This window comes from Physella acuta, unplaced genomic scaffold (genome assembly GCF_028476545.2).
Source record: "Physella acuta isolate Inbredline_101_S28 unplaced genomic scaffold, ASM2847654v3 ptg000948l, whole genome shotgun sequence".
In the NCBI taxonomy this organism is placed as follows: domain Eukaryota; kingdom Metazoa; phylum Mollusca; class Gastropoda; family Physidae; genus Physella; species Physella acuta.
In genome coordinates this window covers 90,001-110,478 of record NW_026732465.1, presented here as the reverse complement: position 1 = coordinate 110,478, position 20,478 = coordinate 90,001, and the positions used below count along the sequence as shown (strand labels likewise).

The 20,478-nt window shown below is 39.9% G+C and overlaps 1 protein-coding gene across 5 annotated transcripts in view; it reads left to right on the top strand.

Moving 5' to 3' along the window:
• The window catches only part of LOC131953760 (uncharacterized), a 178,355-nt gene that overhangs the window by 119,758 nt on the left and 38,119 nt on the right, over positions 1 to 20,478 (top strand). For all 5 annotated transcript variants that reach the window (XM_059317115.1, XM_059317117.1, XM_059317114.1 and 2 more), the window contains exon 4: positions 6,389 to 6,534. In XM_059317115.1, the coding sequence (XP_059173098.1) occupies positions 6,389 to 6,534 (146 nt within the window). The remainder of the gene's footprint in view (positions 1 to 6,388; positions 6,535 to 20,478) is intronic.

The window sequence follows — 20,478 nt, the reverse complement described above, 5'->3', positions numbered from 1 at the left end:
GATTTTTTTAATTGCGGATCGTGGTTAAGCTGTTCAGTAGAACTATATTTGGATTGGATTCAACTTACAAGTACAACAAAATATTTTGTTCATATTTTTCTATACATTAAAAATATTTAATTTCCTATTTTAACAATATATTTTTTTTCTAATTCAAAGACAAACACCACATAAATTGTGCTATGATTTTTCCATAGGATATCATATACACAATAATGCTGACATTAGTCCCCCAAAGAACTAACATCAGTACTCCATAGTGCTGACTGATGTACCCCATAGTGGTAACACAGTACCAATATCACTTACACAGTACCTCATAGTGCTGACATCAGTACTCCATAGTGCTGACACAGCGCCCATGGTACTAACACAGTACCTATTATTACTAACACAGTACCTATTATTACTAACACAGTACCTATTATTACTAACACAGTACCTGTTATTACTAACACAGTACCTGTTATTACCAACACAGTACCTGTTATTACTAACACAGTACCTATTATTACTAACACAGTACCTATTATTACTAATACAGTACCTATTATTACTAACACAGTACCTGTTATTACTAACACAGTACCTATTATTACTAACACAGTACCTATTATTACTAACACAGTACCTGTTATTACTAACACAGTACCTATTATTACTAACACTGTACCTATTATTACTAACACAGTACCTATTATTACTAACACTGTACCTATTATTACTAACACAGTACCTATTATTACTAACACAGTACCTATTATTACTAACACAGTACCTGTTATTACTAACACAGTACCTGTTATTACTAATACAGTACCTATTATTACTAACACAGTACCTGTTATTACTAACACAGTACCTATTATTACTAACACAGTACCTATTATTACTAACACTGTACCTAGTATTACTAACACAGAATCTCATAACGCTGACACTACGAATCCTAACATGTGCATTAATTTTGTACTTCTTTAGGGCTGCGTATTATTATTAGTATTATTTTCCCTTTAATACTAAAATCTACTCCCCCTACCCGTGTTTACACTCTATTCACGAAAAAATAAAGTCGATATTAATATTGCATCATTTATGAAGTAGACTGAAAAATAACAAACAGAATTTTTTTCGAGCCATTTTTTCCCATACTGACAAAAAAATCAATCCCTAATACATTTCAATAAAACTGCATTCATGAATAACATTCCTAAATGGTGCACATAAATAACGTTTATTATTTGCAATTAAATCCAACACTGAACTCACTCTAGCCTCGTTCTGATGGCCAATTATCATTGTTTGTGTAATAAAACAGAATAAATGCGGCAATAACTGTAATTAAATTTGTTGTCATTAATTATGGAATTATGAATCAACAAATTAAGTTAACAGCACGCGGCACGTCGTATCGCGAGCAGGGCAAGAGACCATCCAATTGATGGTCAGAGTGGTCAGGATAAGGGAATGGTAGTGGATGGTCAGTGTGGTGACGTAGGTAGATGGTCAGTGTGATGACGTAGGTAGATGGTCAGTATGATGACGTAGGTAGATGGTCAGTATGATGACGTAGGTAGATGGTCAGTGTGATGACGTAGGTAGATGGTCAGTATGATGACGTAGGTAGATGGTCAGTATGATGACGTAGGTAGATGGTCAGTATGATGACGTAGGTAGATGGTCAGTATGATGACGTAGGTAGATGGTCAGTATGATGACATAGGTAAATGGTCAGTATGTTGACGTAGGTAGATGGTCAGTATGATGACGTAGGTTGATGGTCAGTATGATGACGTAGGTAGATGGTCAGTATGTTGACGTAGGCAGATGGTCAGCATGATGACGTAGGTAGATGGTCAGCATGATGACTTAGGTTGATGGTCAGTATGATGATGTAAGCGGATGGTCAGTATGATGACGTAGGTTGATGGTCAGTATGATGACGTAGGCAGATGGTCAGTACGATAACGTAGGTTGATGGTCGATACCAATACGTATGTTCATGGTCGGTATGATGATGTAAGTAGATAGAGAGCGATAATTCAGCTTGGATTCGTCAAATTAAGAAAAGTAACCATTTGTGGAGAAACACAGTAGTCGTTCCTGCACGATATGGGTGGCGCTTGAAAACTTTAGGTAAGGATAAATAGGATTCAAGTTGGTCACTCAAATCCTGAAAACTGGCAATTTGAGTGAAATCAGTTTGTTTAATCCCACACTCCTAACATGCCCCCCTCCCCAACTTAACGGAAATCGAAGTTGCCTTGACCGCCCCCCCCCCCATCTCCAATCACGTGCGAGAAAACATTTTGCAACAAGTGTTAACAATTTGTTTACCTCTCGCTTGACGCGGTGATCTCCTAACGTTAACATTGTCACGAGCACTTTAAAAGCACGTGAATCAGCTCAGTGTGAGTGAAACACTCGCTACCCTCACCCCAGAAACTACCACTTTTACAACCTTCCCAATCCCCTGAAAACTATCATCTGTGTCCCCCGCCCCCGCCCCGCCCCTCCATCCCCCACCCCCATATCCGGAAACATCCAATGGCTGCTATACGGATTTCTCCTGTCATTTCCTTGTCTGTGTCACATTCACAGTGAAAACATTCCTAAATGTTCCGAACAAATCCACTAATATTGGAACATTTATTTGTATTTTGTTCCGAGTAAGAAACAATCTCATCTTTTATAACAAAATGTTTAGACTTCAGACAAATTTATAATTAAATATGTCAACTTTTGGCTACTGAATTTCGTCCCCAACTCTTCCAATTAATAAATTAATTACGGTAGGGCCTATGTCTTAAGGCAAATGAACAATTTCCTTTTAAAACACAGCGATCCACTAGGCTGATGAAGTAGAGTTCATCTGTTTCTTGACCTCGGCTTAGGAAAGGCTGGTGTGGTTAGTTTTATGCCCAGCCGCTTTTACTTCCCCCAACTTAAGTCAGGTGCCCATCAGAGCTGGGTGAACTCAGTGTCACAAGTGCGAACTCGAGACCTTAGGGCTAGCAGCCAAAAGCTCTACCGTTCGACCACGCCTTCTCCTAAGGCAAGTTGTTAATTACAAATTTTAGTTTTTTGTCCCTCTATGAAGAATGATCCACGTTTTTATGTGTGTACGATATCAAAACATGTTGTCGTCTGCCACGGTTCTGTCAAGTTTTTGTAAAGCAGAGCTGCCCGTCTCATGTGCCGATGTAAGGGGATGTAATCACATCCTGTAAGCTGCTTGATGGACAGGCCAGGTCACGTGATGTTATGTTCGCTAATTATTAATCAACGGAATAGAGCAATAGCAGGACAGATCATAGAAAAGTTTCGTTTCTTTTCCAGTTACCTCCCCCCCCCCCCCCCCAAATCACAATCCCCGTGCTAAAATTAAACGAAACAATTAAACGTTTTTAAACAACCAATTTCTTAATCACGTGACTTGGATTAATTATTTCCAAGATTTTTATTTCTGACTTGATATTTGTGATTTCTTTTTGTTAGAAAAATACATGTATGCGGAAAAAAAATTTAATCAAACTATTTTCTTAAAGTAATTTGTGTCTGCGTATAGCGTAAGAAAATAAAATCCAATTCGTAACTGGCTTTCCCGCAGGCTATTTTTAGCACTTTAACTTTTATTTTGTTTTAACGCCGATGTAAGCGGAGCTAAAGTGTTGGGCACTTTAAAAAATATTTTAATGGCTCGGCTATTGAATTTCTTAGACTGAATATTGGACGGCAGGATTGAATTAGTCTGCCAGTTTGCGCTGACTGGGTCATTTTAGAAAATATTATACGCCGATCAATAAATTGTAGTCTATTGAATTATCGATTTTTACGTTTCTAAAAATCTTTCTGAAATATACGCATGGCATCGCGCTTTAAAAAAAAAATTGTAGACAATTTGACCAATTTTCTGGCAACCTTACGGGAAGTAGAAGTAGACATGTCGCCAAGCAGAGAAAGTAGAGATTATCGGTAAAGTAATTTTTTTCCTACACGTTCGCCTTAAATTACTGTTGTACAATAAAATACGCATCTGGTTAACAGATAATGTATGCACATCTTTAAGAAATATATTTTTATACATACCTTACTTACCTTCTAAACTTTCCTAATAAACACATCTTTGTACACATCTACTATACTTATATTTAATACATTTCTATTATACATGTACGATTGATGCACACATTGACTGTACATAACTGGATTGCGTTCGGCTAATATTATTATTATATGAAAACACGTCCACATATTGCAAATTACTATACATATGCCTATATTTTTTTCACGTATCATTACCTCACACATATAACATTTGCAACCCACTCAACGCCAACCCTCTTTGCCCACAAATATAACGTTTGTGCAACCGCTGACCCCAACCCCACAAATATAACGTTTGTGCAACCACTGACCCCAACCCCACGAATATAACGTTTGTGCAACTACTGACCCCACACCCTACAAATATAACATTTGTCCAACCACTGAACCCAAACTCCACAAATATAACATTTGTGCAACCACTGACCCCGAACCCCACAAATATAACATTTGTGCAACCACTGACCACGAACCCCACAAATATAACATTTGTGCAACCACTGACCCCAAACCCAACAAATATAACATTTGTGCAACCACTGAACCCAAACCCCACAAATATAACATTTGTGAACCACTGATCACTGACCACGAACCCCACAAATATAACATTTGTCCAACCACTGAACCCAAACCCCACAAATATAATGTTTGTGCAACCACTGATCCCAAACCCCACAAATATAACATTTGTGCAACCACTGATCCCAAACCCCACAAATATAATATTTGTGTAACCACTGACCCCGAACCCCACAAATATAACGTTTGTGCAACCTATGAATCCAAACCCCACAAATATAAAATTTGTGCAACCACTGACCCCGAACCCCACAAATATAAAATTTGTGCAACCACTGGCCCCGAACCCCACAAATATAATATTTGTGCAACCACTGACCCCAAACCACACAAATATAACGTTTGTGCAACCACTGAATCAAAACTCCACAAATATAAAATTTGTGCAACCACTGGCCCCGAACCCCACAAATATAACATGTTTGCAACCACTGACCCCAAACCCCACAAATATAACATTTGTGCAACCAGTGACCCCAAACCCCACAAATATAACATTTGTGCAACCACTGAACCCAAACCCCTCTATAACATGTCTGCAACCGCTGATCCCAAAGCCCACAAATATAACATTTGTGCAACCACTGAACCCAAACCCCACAAATATAAAATGTGTGCAACCACTGAACCCGAACCCCACAAACACAACGTTTAACCCACCCAGTGACCGCCCCCAGTGCATCACGCTAATCATATTAATCTGCTCAGGTGAGTTCAATCATTAGCCGGGGGTATCTGTTTCAACCTAACTCAACGCTCTGCGGGATTATAACGAGACTCACGGGAAGTGGGCCGAGTGACACAGAGAGAAAACAAACTGGTCAATTAGGGCTCTTTGTATAATTAATTTCTATAACCTAATCAATTTGTATAATTAGCTAGATATTATTTCAAACAGAGCAGAAAGCTTGATAATTTGAATATTTTTAACATGAAATATAACCTAACTGTGGATAATCAGATTTTTTTAAGCAGTCACGTATTGTATAATTCACCCAATGGCATATTATAAAACACGAATTGTTTATTACATTCTGGTAACACGCTATCATAATCTGTCAGCAGATGATACAATTGTATGAACGTCTGTTGATGATGTTGTATAGTTGGTCCTGGTCACTCTGTTGGATGTTGGTCTCATTGGTCACTATATGTCACGTGGTCATGCGGTCTATCCATTAACTGAACACTCTCTGGTCACTCTAATCACGTGGTCTTGAGGTCACGCCATGGCCTGGAACCCTAGTGGTCATTTGCTGGTCACTTAATGTCACGTGGTCATTGGTCACTACATTGGTCATAAGACTAGTGGTCAGTTTCTAATGATTGCATATGCTCTAGGTCTTGATGTCATCTACCGGTTAATCTATTGAGATCATCTTCTAATCCCCTTGATCCCAACTGAGCTATTCGAACATCAAGAGTTTCTTTCAGTCATCTATTCGGGCAATGCCCCCCCCCCCCACCCCTCAAAAACGTCAGCCCCCCCCCCCCCCTCCGCCCAATGAAATAGAATTTATATACACAATTTATTATTCAGCACCCCCCACCCTAAAGTTTCAAGCCCCCTCCCACGGAAAAAAATGTCTGAAAGAAACACTGCCGGCATCTATGAGACCCTGCCCTGTTTTCATGATGTGTAAAACGTGAGATTGCGCTTGCTTTTGCCGGAAATAACCGGTTCTCTTTTGTATTTCAGCACTGGCCATGCACACATTTCATGACGATTTCAACGAAGAAAATGTGCCGGTTCCGGTCTTGTTGCCGGGTGTTGAAACCGTGAACGTCAGCGAGGGGGGTGTCGCCATCTTACCGTGCTCCGTCAAACATCTTGGTACTAAGCAGGTAAGCTGTGTGTAGGTGTGTGTCTTTAGTTCAATGGGTCTAGTACTTGGTGTGTAGTTCTAGATGTGTAGTTCTATGTGTGTATTTATGTGTTTTTAGTTCAATGGGTAAAATCCTTTGTTTGTAGCTCTATCTGTACAATTCTTTGTGTAGTTCTAGGTGTGTAGTTGTATGTGTGTGATTCTGTGTGTTCAGTCATAGATGTGTAGTCCTTGATGCGTAGTTTTAGGTGTAAAGTTATCTGTGTGTAGTCCTAGGTGTATAGTTCTTCTGAGTAAATTTCTCTGTGTGTGTATTGTATGTGTGTAGTTCTCTGTGCAGTTCTGTGTGTGTAGTTCTATGAGTGTAGTTCTATGTGTGTTGTTCTCTGTGTGTAGGTCTATGTGTGTAGTTCTCTGTGTATAGTTCTCTGTGTTCAGTTTTTTGTTGGTAGTTCAATGTGTAAATTTCTCTGTGTTTAGTTATATGTGTGTACTTCTGTTCTCAATATGTCTGTGTTTAATCTAAATGTATGACACTCAGATTCACTAAAGTACACGACCCCCATCTGACTTGGCCTAAAAAAACGTCACCAGTTTTTGCCCTAATGCAGTATTGTTGTTGTTGCTGTTTGATATCCTGGTTTACGTCTGTATGACGCAAGGGGGATTAGCGTGTCACTGCTGGTGGACTGTGCTTAGTTACGTAGGTCCAGCTATATCCGTTAATCCGGATTAATCCTCGCGAGACGGGTGTACGGAGCTGTAAAGGGCTGTAAGGTCATAGACTTATCACCCAATTATACATGCGAGTTAAATGTAATGTAAGTTCAACGTGTGTTAAGTTAAATCTAGAATATCATCAACCAGGGTTAAACCAGGGTTTAGTTTAACTATCAATATAGTGTAAGCTAAACCTAATAGGTTATGTTTTAGCTTACTAAATAACTAATTTAAAAAACAATGAGTTAAACAAGAAATTCGTATGTTTTGGCGAATATTTTCCTATCTTTTGTCCCTATTCTAGTTAATATTTACACGCTGTTGTCGGTATTCTAGCTAATATGTACACTCCTTTTACCCAGTTCTAGCTAATATTTACACCCGGTTGTGGGTATTCTAGCTAATATTTACCCCTGTTTACCCAGTTCTAGCTAATATTTACATGCTGTTGTCCCAGTTCTAGCTAATATTTACACTATGTTGTGAGTATTCTAGTTAATATTTACTGTCTGTTTACCCAGTTCTAGCTAATATTTACCCCCTGTTTACCCAGTTCTAGCTGATATTTACCCCCTGTTTACTCAGTTCTAGCTAATATTTACCCCCTGTTTACTCAGTTCTAGCTAATATTTACACCCTGTTTACCCAGTTCTAGCTAATATTTACCCCCTGTTTACCCAGTTCTACCTAATATTTACCCCCTGTTTACCCAGTTCTAGCTAATATTTACCCCCTGTTTACCCAGTTCTAGCTAATATTTACCCCCTGTTTACCCAGTTCTAGCTAAAGCTACCCACTCGGCTCTACCGGATGGTGGCCTGAAGGCCGTGAAAAGAGATCTCATTAACATATTATCTCCCTTTAGTTCCGCCCCCTGAAATCCAGTTTGAAAACATCCCATGGGAGACCACTCTACTCAGCCGCGAGTTTCGCCATTTCGCGTCCCATTTTTCCGCGGACTCTTTAAGGGAGTGTTCACACTTATTTGGTTGTGGACTTTCTAATGGGGTGTTCACATTAATTTTCTTACTCATTTGCCGAGCACACAATAAAAAAACACAAAATGTTTGTTTCGTTTCCGGATACTCTCGTCGACCGAATTGTTTTTACACTTGTTTTTGAGCTTTAGATATTTCAAACGATGGAAACTGCCGTCAAAACTATATGCTTGAATCATTTCAGCCTCAAAGTAGTACTTAGTCAATTAAAACTTTATTACTGTACTCAGAAGTACTTAGTCATTCAAAACGTTATAACTTAACTAAAAAAAATAGTATTTAGTCATTCAAAAATTTATAACTACTAAAGAAAGTAGCACTTAGTCATTCAAAACGTGATTACTTTACTAAACAAATACGAAGAAATAGTAGGTCTGTATATTATATATTTATCTAAACAAATTATTATCATACTTTTTCTTTCCGTTCCTTGTGGAGCATAAGGCCTCTTTCAAACTGTGTTTCTTCCAGGCATCTCTTCGGGGGGAGGGGGGGGGGGGCTTCCGAAAAAAGTCTACCGACCCCCCCCCCCCCAAACGAAATGGAATTTAGATAGAAAATATATACTTTTAACAGTGTTAACAGTGTCCGTCCGTCCCCGTCCCCCTCAAACAAACTTTTCAAGTGCCCCCCCCCCCCCGGAGAATAAAGTCTGGAAGTAACACTGCGCTTTCAAAGCCTTCCATTCTCCAATCTTTTCAGCAGTCCCCTATCCTTTGGCTGCCTCTATGGCTCTTTTCAAAGCGTGTGCTTTAATCCATCACTATTTCTTCCCCATGATTTGCCATTAATTTTATCTAAACAAATACTTAGTCTAAAATAGCAGTGTTCTTCTGTTCCTAATGGAAAACATCCCTCGCCTAATGCACTAGTGGCTACCAGTTTAAAGTACCCGTTGTCATAGCTGTCTGGTCACGTGGTACCCATAGATCCAGGTAAACTCTGGCCACCCTGGGCATATGGCAGGTCGTAAAGTGGGGAATGGATGAGGGCAGTTGTGAGAAATGAGGGCCACCCCTCCCCGCCCCTGCCCCACCCTGCCCCCGCGCCGCCCCCACCCAAGCCTCCGCGCGCCCCCTGTTAATAAACGTGAAGCACCATGTCAACACCCAATGGAGGTAACTCACGCTGCTGTCTCGTACGTCCGCCTTGTTTTAATGGTGGGTAATTGACCCCATCTGTGAGCCGTCCCCCGGGTGTTGTATGGAGCCCACCGGATCAGTGAAATGGGTTAAGCAGGTAGACTTTTAACATCTCTAATTACCGCGTCAGTACACGTATACCCCATCTCTGCGTCCATTGTTATTTAAACTTTGGAAATAATCGAAAGAAATAAACCGTCCAATTTTATAACACTTTTTTTTTCTTCTACTCTAAAGGAGACCTTTTTTTTTAAATGTTCATACTTTCAAGTAGTTGTTTTATCGTTTGTTTGTTTGTTTGTTTGTTTTTGTTGTTTGTTTTGTTTGTTTGTTGTTGTTGTTTTTTTTTTTGTTTTTTTTTTAACTCGACTACTCACATTTTTACTGCGTAGCGCTAAAACTTCATCCTATTATATCTACAGTAAACTTCATATTGACTCTATTCTGCTGCTTGTGTACTCCCCCCTCCCCCCTCTCCCACTCTTACACATTCTTCCCCCACCCCCCCCCCACCCCCTTCCGCCACACACATCCACACAACCTTAGCATTTAAATTCAGAAAGTGCTGCACTAAGAGTTCATAATATCTTCCAGAACAATCGCTTGTAAACAAGATTTTTTTTTTTTAAGTATGTATGGAACTCCGTTTTCCATTAGAATAAACATCACCAAATTAGAATAATAATTGTCAGAATGTGACACAAATATGTGCAGATCACCATCAAATGATAAAAAAGTAATGTGAATGTGACATCAAGTTTATGAGAGGGATGTAAACAGTGGCAATTAGTTGATGATTTTTGTTTTCTGTCCCTTGTGGTCATCTCAAGAGCTATATGGGTTCCACTGGCCTGGGGGGTAAAACTGGGGGGTAAACATCCCGGGGGGGTCGTTCGCTGTTTAGGTCAAGGTTATTGGCTGTTTTAAGAGTTGACATATCGTGTGAGAGGTGATTTCGCTGTGAGGAGATTTCGCCTGTGAAAGGAGATTTCGCTGTTTGACAAATGAAAAGAGACGATTCGTTCCGGCATTGAAATGAGAGAAATTCATGAGTTGCTGAGGCCAAGGGCAGGGGCGGTTACTCCGTGACAATGCCTGCGTGTGGGATAATTATCTCCCTTTGTTGAATGGGGGGGCCAGACTTGTTAATTGCGGTAATAGAACGCGCAGTGCAAGCTGTAGTCATCAATGCAATCAGTGTCTGCGGTACATGGCTGGTCCTAGGGTGGGGCGCTAGGGTGCTTTGTTACGTCCGGGGAGGGGTGGGGTGTGTGGGGGCGTCTAACTGGGTGGAATAAGATGGAAAAATTATGAAATTGGTAGGGGTGGTGGTGGAATATAAATAAAGACAAGACAAGATGGGATTGGGTAAAGTCTGCAGGGGGGGGGGGGGAATGGGTGGGAGTGAATGCCAGAGGTGAATGGGGGGGGGGTCTATACAATAATGGGAGGGATGGGATGGGATGAATATCAAAAATGGGTGGGAGATGAGAGTGAATGTCAAAAGGGAGGATGTGAATTTCAAATATGGTTTGGTGGGGGGGGGGGTGAATATCTAATATGGGATAACAGGTGTAAGCCCAGGGTTTCTTTTAGACATTTTACTCCGGCATGGGGGTGGCATTTGAAACTTCTGGAGGCGGGGTGGGGCGGACAATTGTTAAAGTATTTTTTAAATTTTAAATGAATATTTTATCTGTTTCTTCCGTTACATACTTCTGGCCCATTTTGTTGAGAGGCAGATGGCCGTGTTTGTTTAGTGGAGGATGGCCCTTTTATTTAGAGGCGGGTGGTCCTATTGTTTAGTACAGGATGGCCATATTTGTTTAGAAGAGGATGGCCGTGTTTGTTTAGTAGAGGATGGCCGTGTTTTTTTAGTGGAGGATGGCCCTATTTGTTAGTAAAGATTGGCCCTGTTTGCTTAGAGGCGGATGGCCCATTATGTTTAGAGGCAGATGGCCCTGTTGTTTAGTGGAGGATGGCCCTATTTGTTAGTAAAGATTAACCCTGTTTGCTTAGAAGCGGATGGCCCTGTTTACGGAAAACTGCCTTAAACAAACAGTTTGTGGCGGTGTAAAAAAAAAACTTCAGCCATTAATTTACTTTTTTTTTTGGCATGGTGGCAGACCCAGGGTGTAGTGAGAAAATAAACGAAGCTTGGGGTAACCCTAACTCGCCCCACTCATGCATACAAGCGAGGCGAGGACCGATTGGTCCACGCATCTTCTGCACTTACACGCATTTCCAAGCGTGAGCGAGATATGAGTGTTAGTGTGCATCATGCCTGCGCGCACACGCACATTACGCACTTCAAGTATCAATACAAACATCACAAGTATCATTACAACATCACAAGTATCAATATAAACATCACAAGTATCATTACAACATCACAAGTATCAATATAAACATCACAAGTATCAATATAAACATCACAAGTATCAATACAAACATCACAAGTATCAATACAAACATCACAAGTATCAATACAACATCACAAGTATCAATATAAACATCACAAGTATCAATATAAACATCACAAGTATCAATATATACATCACAAGTATCAATATATACATCACAAGTATCAATATAAACATCACAAGTATCAATACAACATCACAAGTATCAATACAAACATCAGAAGTATCAATATTAACATCTCAAGTATCAATATTAACATCACAAGTATCAATATTAACATCACAAGTATCAATACAAACATCACAAGTATCAATACAAACATCACAAGTATCAATATATACATCACAAGTATCAATATATACATCACAAGTATCAATACAAACATCACAAGTATCAATACAAACATCACAAGTATCAATACAACATCACAAGTATCAATATAAACATCACAAGTATCAATATAAACATCACAAGTATCAATACAAACATCAGAAGTATCAATATTAACATCACAAGTATCAATAAAAACATTACAAGTATCAATACAACATCTCAAGTATCAATAAAACATCACAAGTATCAATACAAACATCACAAGTATCAATACAAACATTACAAGTATCAATATATACATCACAATTATCAACACAACATCACAAGTATCAATACAACATCACAAGTATCAACACTTGTCCTAAGGAGCACAAACATCAGACATCACAAGTATGAATGTTAACACACCAACCAAACATCATGCATAGCAGTAGGCGCTGCAAACATGAAACATCACACGTCTTATCGTTAGCACGTCAATCAAAAAATTAAAAGTATCGATATTAAAAAATATCAATACATCGATAGTTTGACTCTGTAGCCCTTAAGAAATAATAAGCTCTCATATTGTTTTTATCAACTCTTGGATCTTTGTACAATACAAATCTATGAATGCGTGTTTGATTAAATCATGTTTAATGATTACCTTTACTTTCATTCTCAGTTAACCACTAAATAAATTGATAAAAATAATCGCAACTGAAGTTCTATACAAATCTTCGGCATCGAACGCATCAGTCAGTAATCGAATACGTCTGTACCAATTGGTCACTTAACAAACAAAAGAATTACTCGGCCAACATTTGCCCCGGGATCGATACCCAGTATTTGTCGTGCCATAATTCACACATCCACACGTTGTCCACACGTTGAGTTACGAGTAACGCGGGAGTCGATTCGCCAGGTACAAGTCCCGGTGTTTTCCGCCTACCTGCCGTCTGAAACCAATTTCAAAGTCTAATGTTGCAGGCGTTTATTTTGGCACTTGAAACCGGCCCGTTCTCTGATGTGAGGTTTAGATCCACTCACGGCTCACATCAGCTTTGTAGATTTTTTCAATGGGTGGGCATGACGCGATTATGAAAGGGATCGATATTCTATTTTCCTAAAAAAACGGCTCGATACTGCGGATTAAAGCTTGTTAAATCAATTGCAGGAAAAATCTAGACGACAGTTTTTAGCAGTTGAAAAACTCTGGAATCGCTCTGTGAACAAAGACAACCATGGATGACTAACGTAAAATAAATTGGTTTAAAGCTTAAGCTTATTTTGAGCTAAACTAATTTAATTTGTCCAGCTTAAACTTGTACGAGAAGTAAAATCGTATACATTTTTTATCGTAAATTTCGTTTTAAATAATTCAATAATTGATTAAATTGATTAATCAATTAAGTAAATTCACGGGTGTCACCGCGTAATGTGTTTATAAATTTAATTGGTGAACGTTTATCCAACAAAAACAGAAATCTTCCATAGAACTATAGAATTAAAGTTGATAAAAACAACCTTACATTGTGAAAATTGATTGTAGTGTCACTACGTCTTTACATCTGATACATCAAACATACAATAATGCGATGGGTCCTCTTATTATTTTAACTGAAAAAAAAATGTCGGTGGTACAATAATCAAAGTTTTAAATTTAAATTTAATTTTGTTTTAAAACATGTTTGTAAACAAGTTAGCACAATTAGATTTTTTGAAAGAAGAGAAGAATTTGTGGACACACTATTATTTACGAACACCATCCCACTGCCAAATATAGGCAAAATAACAATGAAATAAACCATCTCAAAAGTAACTATATGACATGCTAATAACAATAACGCATACCATTTCAATACCAACATACACAATAACAATAATGTATACAATCTCGAATAACAACTATAGGCCTAATATCATTCTTAAAAACAAACACCTTAAACTAGTAACGGCCAGATACTAGTAACGGTCAGATACTAGTAACGGTCAGAAACTACTAACGGTCAGATACTAGTAACGGTCAGATACTAATAACGGTCAGATACTACTAACGGTCAGATACTAGTAACGGTCAGATACAGTAACGGTCAGATACAGTAACGGTCAGATACTAATAACGGTCAGATACAGTAACGGTCAGATACAGTAACGGTCAGATACTAATAACGGTCAGATACAGTAACGGTCAGATACTAATAACGGTCAGATACTAGTAACGGTCAGATACAGTAACGGTCAGATACTAATAACGGTCAGATACTAGTAACGGTCAGATATTAGTAACGGTCAGATGCTAGGAACGGTCAGATACTAGTAACGGTCAGATACAGTAACGGTCAGATACAGTAACGGTCAGATACTAATAACGGTCAGATACAGTAACGGTCAGATACTAATAACGGTCAGATACTAGTAACGGTCAGATACTAATAACGGTCAGATACTAGTAACGGTCAGATACTAGTAACGGTCAGATACTAGTAACGAAATATCACTCCCGATGTACACTTGGGGCTCAAATATTTACACCACATTTCATCTCTCCGCGCCCCCGGGTGGGTGGGGGTGGTATTGCCGTTAAGTACACTAAACCTTGTTGCGCCCCTCGAGTCAATAGCTGAACATGGAGATGGAGGGTGTTACCTCAGTACATCCACAAACATCCTGGTTTACAGCCGGTGTTTGGTCAGTTCTGTGGTGGTATGTGGTGTTGTGGTTGGTTTGATCTAGTGGGTTGTGTTCTGGTTGCTTTTGGTTTGATCTGTTATGTGATGTGTGTTGTGTTATAATGTGTTGTGGTTGGGTTGGTTAGGTATGTTTTATTGTATTGTGGTTGGTGTGATCTGTTCTGTGCTGTGGTGTTGTGTTTGTTCTGGTGTGTTTGGTTCGTTGTCTTCTGTTTAGTCTGTGTTCCGTTTTGGTCTGTTCTGTTTAGCTGTGGTGTTCGGTCTATATACGCTGTATTGTTTTGTTGTGTTGTGTTTTGCTGTGGTGTTCGGTCTATACACGCTGTATTGTGTTGTTGTGTGGTGTTTGGCTGTTGTGTTCGGTCCATACACGCTGTATTGTGTTGTTGTGTTGTGTTTAGCTGTGGTGTTCGGTCTATACACGCTGTATTGTGTTGTTGTCTAGTAAGGTCTGTTCTGTTATGTTTTGTTCTGTGGTGTTTGGTTTATCTTTTTTTTTTAATTTGGTTTTGTTATGCTTGATTTGTTTTATTTTTGGGTTGTTTTTTTTTTTGTTTTTTTTTGTTGTTGTTGTTTTGTTTTGGTTTTTTTCGGGGGGGGGGGGGGTTCTGTTTGGTCTTTCTGTTGTGTTTTATTCTGGTTTTTTTCAGGGTTTTTTTTTTTTCTTTTTAATTTCGTCTATTCTGTTGTGTTTGGTTGTGCAATGTTTGATCTCTAGCGTGTTGTGAAGCGCAATGTTTATAGAGACAGCCAGTGATTACACTTCTCTAACATAATGGCAGGCTTAGATTGGTCCGATTGATGGGCTGGTGAATTCAATGACTCGAATTCGCTGGTTAATTATTCATTACGTTTGATTAGATTGAGAGATTAGAAACAGTTTAATGCGAAGGACTTCGTGGCGAACGGGTTAGACTTGTGACGTGTTATGTAATAAAGTTAATGAATAATTAATTGGTATTTGATTGGTGATACAGTAAGCTTTGTAGTTAGTTGGTGATACTGGTAAATCAGTTGTGGAACAAGCAGTTATGTAGGCGGTGATTGCGTCGTTCAAAGTTTTATCGCGTTAATTTTGGGGATTTCTTGCTGGTGAGGGATTCATAGAGTCCTCGTGTTTGTCGTCATGGTTACATTGCGTCATAGTTGTAATGGCGTCATAGTGATTGTGGTGATTGTCGAGTCTTTACTTTAATGATGGCATCAAGTTGGAAGCTGAGTCATTATGCGTGGCGTCGTAATGTTGAAAACGGAGTCGTATTTGGCTAAGTAGAGTCATCAAGGTTTTGAAAAAGTAAATACTGAACCAACACGTCAGTATCAAAGCGTCACCTCCCCCCCCCCCCCCCACTACTCATAGAGACCATATCAGCTCACATTTCAACCAGTTGTGACTAGACCCCTGGGGGTGGGGGAGGAGCCGATCGAACCCTGTGTTTGGTTACAACGGTGACTTGATGGCCGTTCTCTCTAATCAATGGAGGAAAAAATGGTCCGGACTTAAGATAAACAGAGATCATTTCTAGAGAGTGGCTTGCAGTCATTTCTTGAACAAACACACCGCTCAGGCGGACACGACGGTACGGCACTCAGGGCGGTACGGTACACATGACGGTACGGTATTCATGGCGGTACGGTACTCATGACGGTACGGCATTCATGGCGGTACGGCATTCAGGGTGGTACGGTACACATTATGGTACGGCATTCATGGCGGTACGGTACACATGTCGGTACGGTATTCATGGGGGTACGGCATTCATGGCGGTACGGTACTCATGACGGTACGGCATTCATGGCGGTACAGCATTCAGGGTGGTACGGTACACATTATGGTACGGCATTCATGGCGGTACGGTACACATTATAGTACGGCCCACATGACGGTACGGCATTAATTGCTGTGCGGCCCACATGATGGTACGGCCCACATGTCGTTACGGCTCACTCGACAGTACAAAACTGTAGGGGGCCACACTAAAATAGGGCCCACATCATGATGCGGCTCACCCGATGGTACCACCCAATAGGGTACGGCTCACACTACGGCCCACAATACGGTACGGCCCACACGACTGTAATGGACCACTTGGAGAAAGCTCTAAGCTCCTCCAAACATGGTATAACTTATTGATTCCACTAAGCAGCCGGATGCGGGACTTTATCCTGGCGTATGTGCGCCCCTTTCTCCCGCTCTTATCCAATTATCCCGGGCACACGGGGACTGCTGCTGTTTGCCCAAAGCTGGACGCTACCGACGCTCCTGTATTTGCACTGTGTAAGTAATCAATGACGCAGGTCAACAGTTAACGTTGGGCCGACTTGGCGGTTTAATTGGCCACCGCAAGCGTCACTTTCAGAGGATAGATGACTGGGAAGTTCTCTTTTTTAAAAAGTTCTTTTCACTCGTTCTTTTGATAGGGACAAAAATGTCCCGAAATCTCATTCCAAAATCCCGTTCTTAACAAACACTGACGCATGTATTAACTCAATCATATACACATAAAGACGTTCAGATGCCAACACACATGCACAAAAAGGGGTGTATATTCAATCATTTTAATACAATTGTACTATTTGAATCTTGCCATGCTTTACATCCCCTTCCCAAGACCCACAACCAAAATGTATAAGCAACGTCATCCTAACGACCACCCCAACCCTACACCACCATCCAAACCCTACTGTCTCTACACCACCACCCCACCCCTACACCACCACCCCACCCCCTACACCACTACCCCAACCCTACACCACCACCCCAACCCTACACTACCACCTCACCCATACACCACTACCTCACCCCTACACCACCACCCCACCCCTACACCACCAGCCCCATCCCTACACCACCACCCATACCACCCCACATACCACCACCACAGACTTACACCGCCACCCCACCCCTACACTACCACCCCATCTACCCCCCCCCCCCCCCCAGTAACAAAAACCTCTCATTATTTGTCCCCACAACGTCTGGTCTCTGTCTAGTAAAATCAGCCCCATTAATCACACAGACTACTCAAGCCACGGTTTACCCATCTTAGAAATCATTAGCACCTCTTAGTTCCAGGAGGCCACACCAGCATAGCGGAACCGTCGACAGGAAGTGACGTAGACGCCAGTTCCGGCCATCCTTGCTCGGCCTCAGATTTCACCGTCTGAAGACGCTGTGTTCATCAATTGTTCTAGAATTCGACATTTCCGCGGGAAGCAACTGTATTTATTTTTTATATTAACAATTTCCCGTTTCGCGTCTACTGAGTGAGGGCTTTATATTATTAACTTTTAAACCTAACTCAAGTGTATAAGAATAGATTATCTCCCTGAAACAATTTATTTTTATCTTTTTAATCGAGTTTTTAAAATCCGGGTTGTTGTATAATTGATAGTCTGCACTTTTCCTTGTATAATGCTTGTAGGATAAGTGTAAAATAGCGTACACAATGTTGATGATTGGGACAAGAAGTTTAGTGGTAAACGTACACAAGTTGTTACACCGTGTATGTAAACTGTTTAGACTGTACACACTTCTAGATTGTACACACGTCTAGATTGTACAAACGTTTAGATTCTACACACGTCTAGATTGTATACACGTCTAGATTGTACATGTCTAGATTGTACACACGTCTAGATTGTACACACGTCTAGATTGTACAAACGTCTAGATTGTACACACGTCTAGATTGTACACACGCCTAGATTGTACACACGTCTAGATTGTACACACGTCTAGATTGTACACACGTCTAGATTGTACACACGTCTAGATTGTACACACGTCTAGATTGTACACACGCCTAGATGTTACACACGTCTAGATTGTACACACGTCTAGAGTGTACAAACGTCAAGATTGTTTAAAGGTCTAGATTGTATGAAATTCTCGATTGTACACATGTCTGGATTGTACACATGTCTAGATTGTACAAACGTCTAGATTATAAAAACGTATATAATGTACACATGTCTATATTGTACACACGTCTAGATTGAACAAACTTCTTGACTGAATACTCCCACTGCATGCCATCAAGGTATAACTCCTCACGTTCCCATTAATCAAAAAAACATATCTTAAAGTAACAGAGCTCAACATTGCTTCACACCTCCTCATTAGGGCCGCCGTTTTAGGGAACCAACCTTGAAAAATGAAGACGGATGAGCTGTCGGCGGAAGAAATGGTGCGAAAGAAACATCTAGCTACAACCGCCATTAAATGCAAACACTTGACGTCATTGGTGGAGGGGAGAGGGGGGAGAGCTTTATTGAGTTTTAATCTGGGATCCCGCAGGTGTTCTTGAGTGCTGGGTGGGTTAGGAATTCTTACAACATGCAGACATTTGGGAATTCTTACAACATGCAGAAATTTAGGATCTCTTACAACATACAGACATTTGGGAATTCTTACAACATGCAGACATTTAGGAATTCTAACAACATACAGACATTTGAGAATTCTTACAACATGCAGATATTTAGGAATTCTTGCAACATGTAGACAGTTGGGAATTCTTGAAACATGCAGACATTTGGGAATTCTTACAACATGCAGACAGTTGGTAATTCTTACAACATGCAGACATTTGCGAATTCTTACAACATGCAGACAGTTGGGAATTCTTACAACATGCAGACATTTGGGAATTCTTACAACATGCAGACAGTTGGGAATTCTTACAACATGCAGACATTTGAGAATTCTGACAACATGCAGACATTTGGGAATTCTTACAACATACAGACATTTGGGAATTCTTACAACATGCAGACATTTGGGAATTCTAACAACATGCAGACAGTTGGGAATTCTGAAAATATGCAGACTGAGTTTAAAGATATTATGACTAATTCTGCAGATATGCAGACATTTCCTTAGTATAGGAATTCTGAAAAGTACCGCAGACAAAGTTAGGAATTCTTACAAGAGCTGCAAACAGAATTAGGAATTCTGACAACTTGTGTAAACATAGTTAGGAATTCTGACAACTTCTGTAAACAGAATTAGGAATTCTGACAACTACTGTAAACAGAATTAGGAATTCTGAAAACTACTGTAAACAGAGTTAGGAATTCTTACATGCAGATAGTTGGGAATTTTGACAGACAGGACTGGGAATTCTGATAACATGCAGACCGAGTTGTGAGTTCTAACAACTACTACAGACATGTAGATATGCCACAGAACCGTCTAGAAAGTCGGTTAATGGCCATGTAGCGATCAGGCCGAAAAAAACTGACATAACTCCTGCCAAATCGTGGGTAGAAACGTGCGATAGATTTAGATGAATGGAAGTTTTATTAACGTGTTATGATCGAGTCAAGTTGTAATGAGACTTTGGAAATGCTACGAATCATCTATAGTAAGACGTAAATGTAGATTACATTGACATGTGGGGTCCGGCTAAAGAATTAACCTACTTTTTAACATTCAATTAATAGAGCAATGAGGATTGATTTTATAATTAAGATTTTAACTTTAAAAGTTTGCGTTGATTGTATTTTATGATTCATTTTCGACCTCCTAACGACTAAATAGCCGAGACCATAATTATCATACAAAGTCGATTTGGTAAGTTTTATTCACTTACAACAACATCAGTCCAGTTTCTCCTAACTCCCTTTCAAAATATTTCTCCATGATATTTTTTATTTTCCTTTCTTCTTC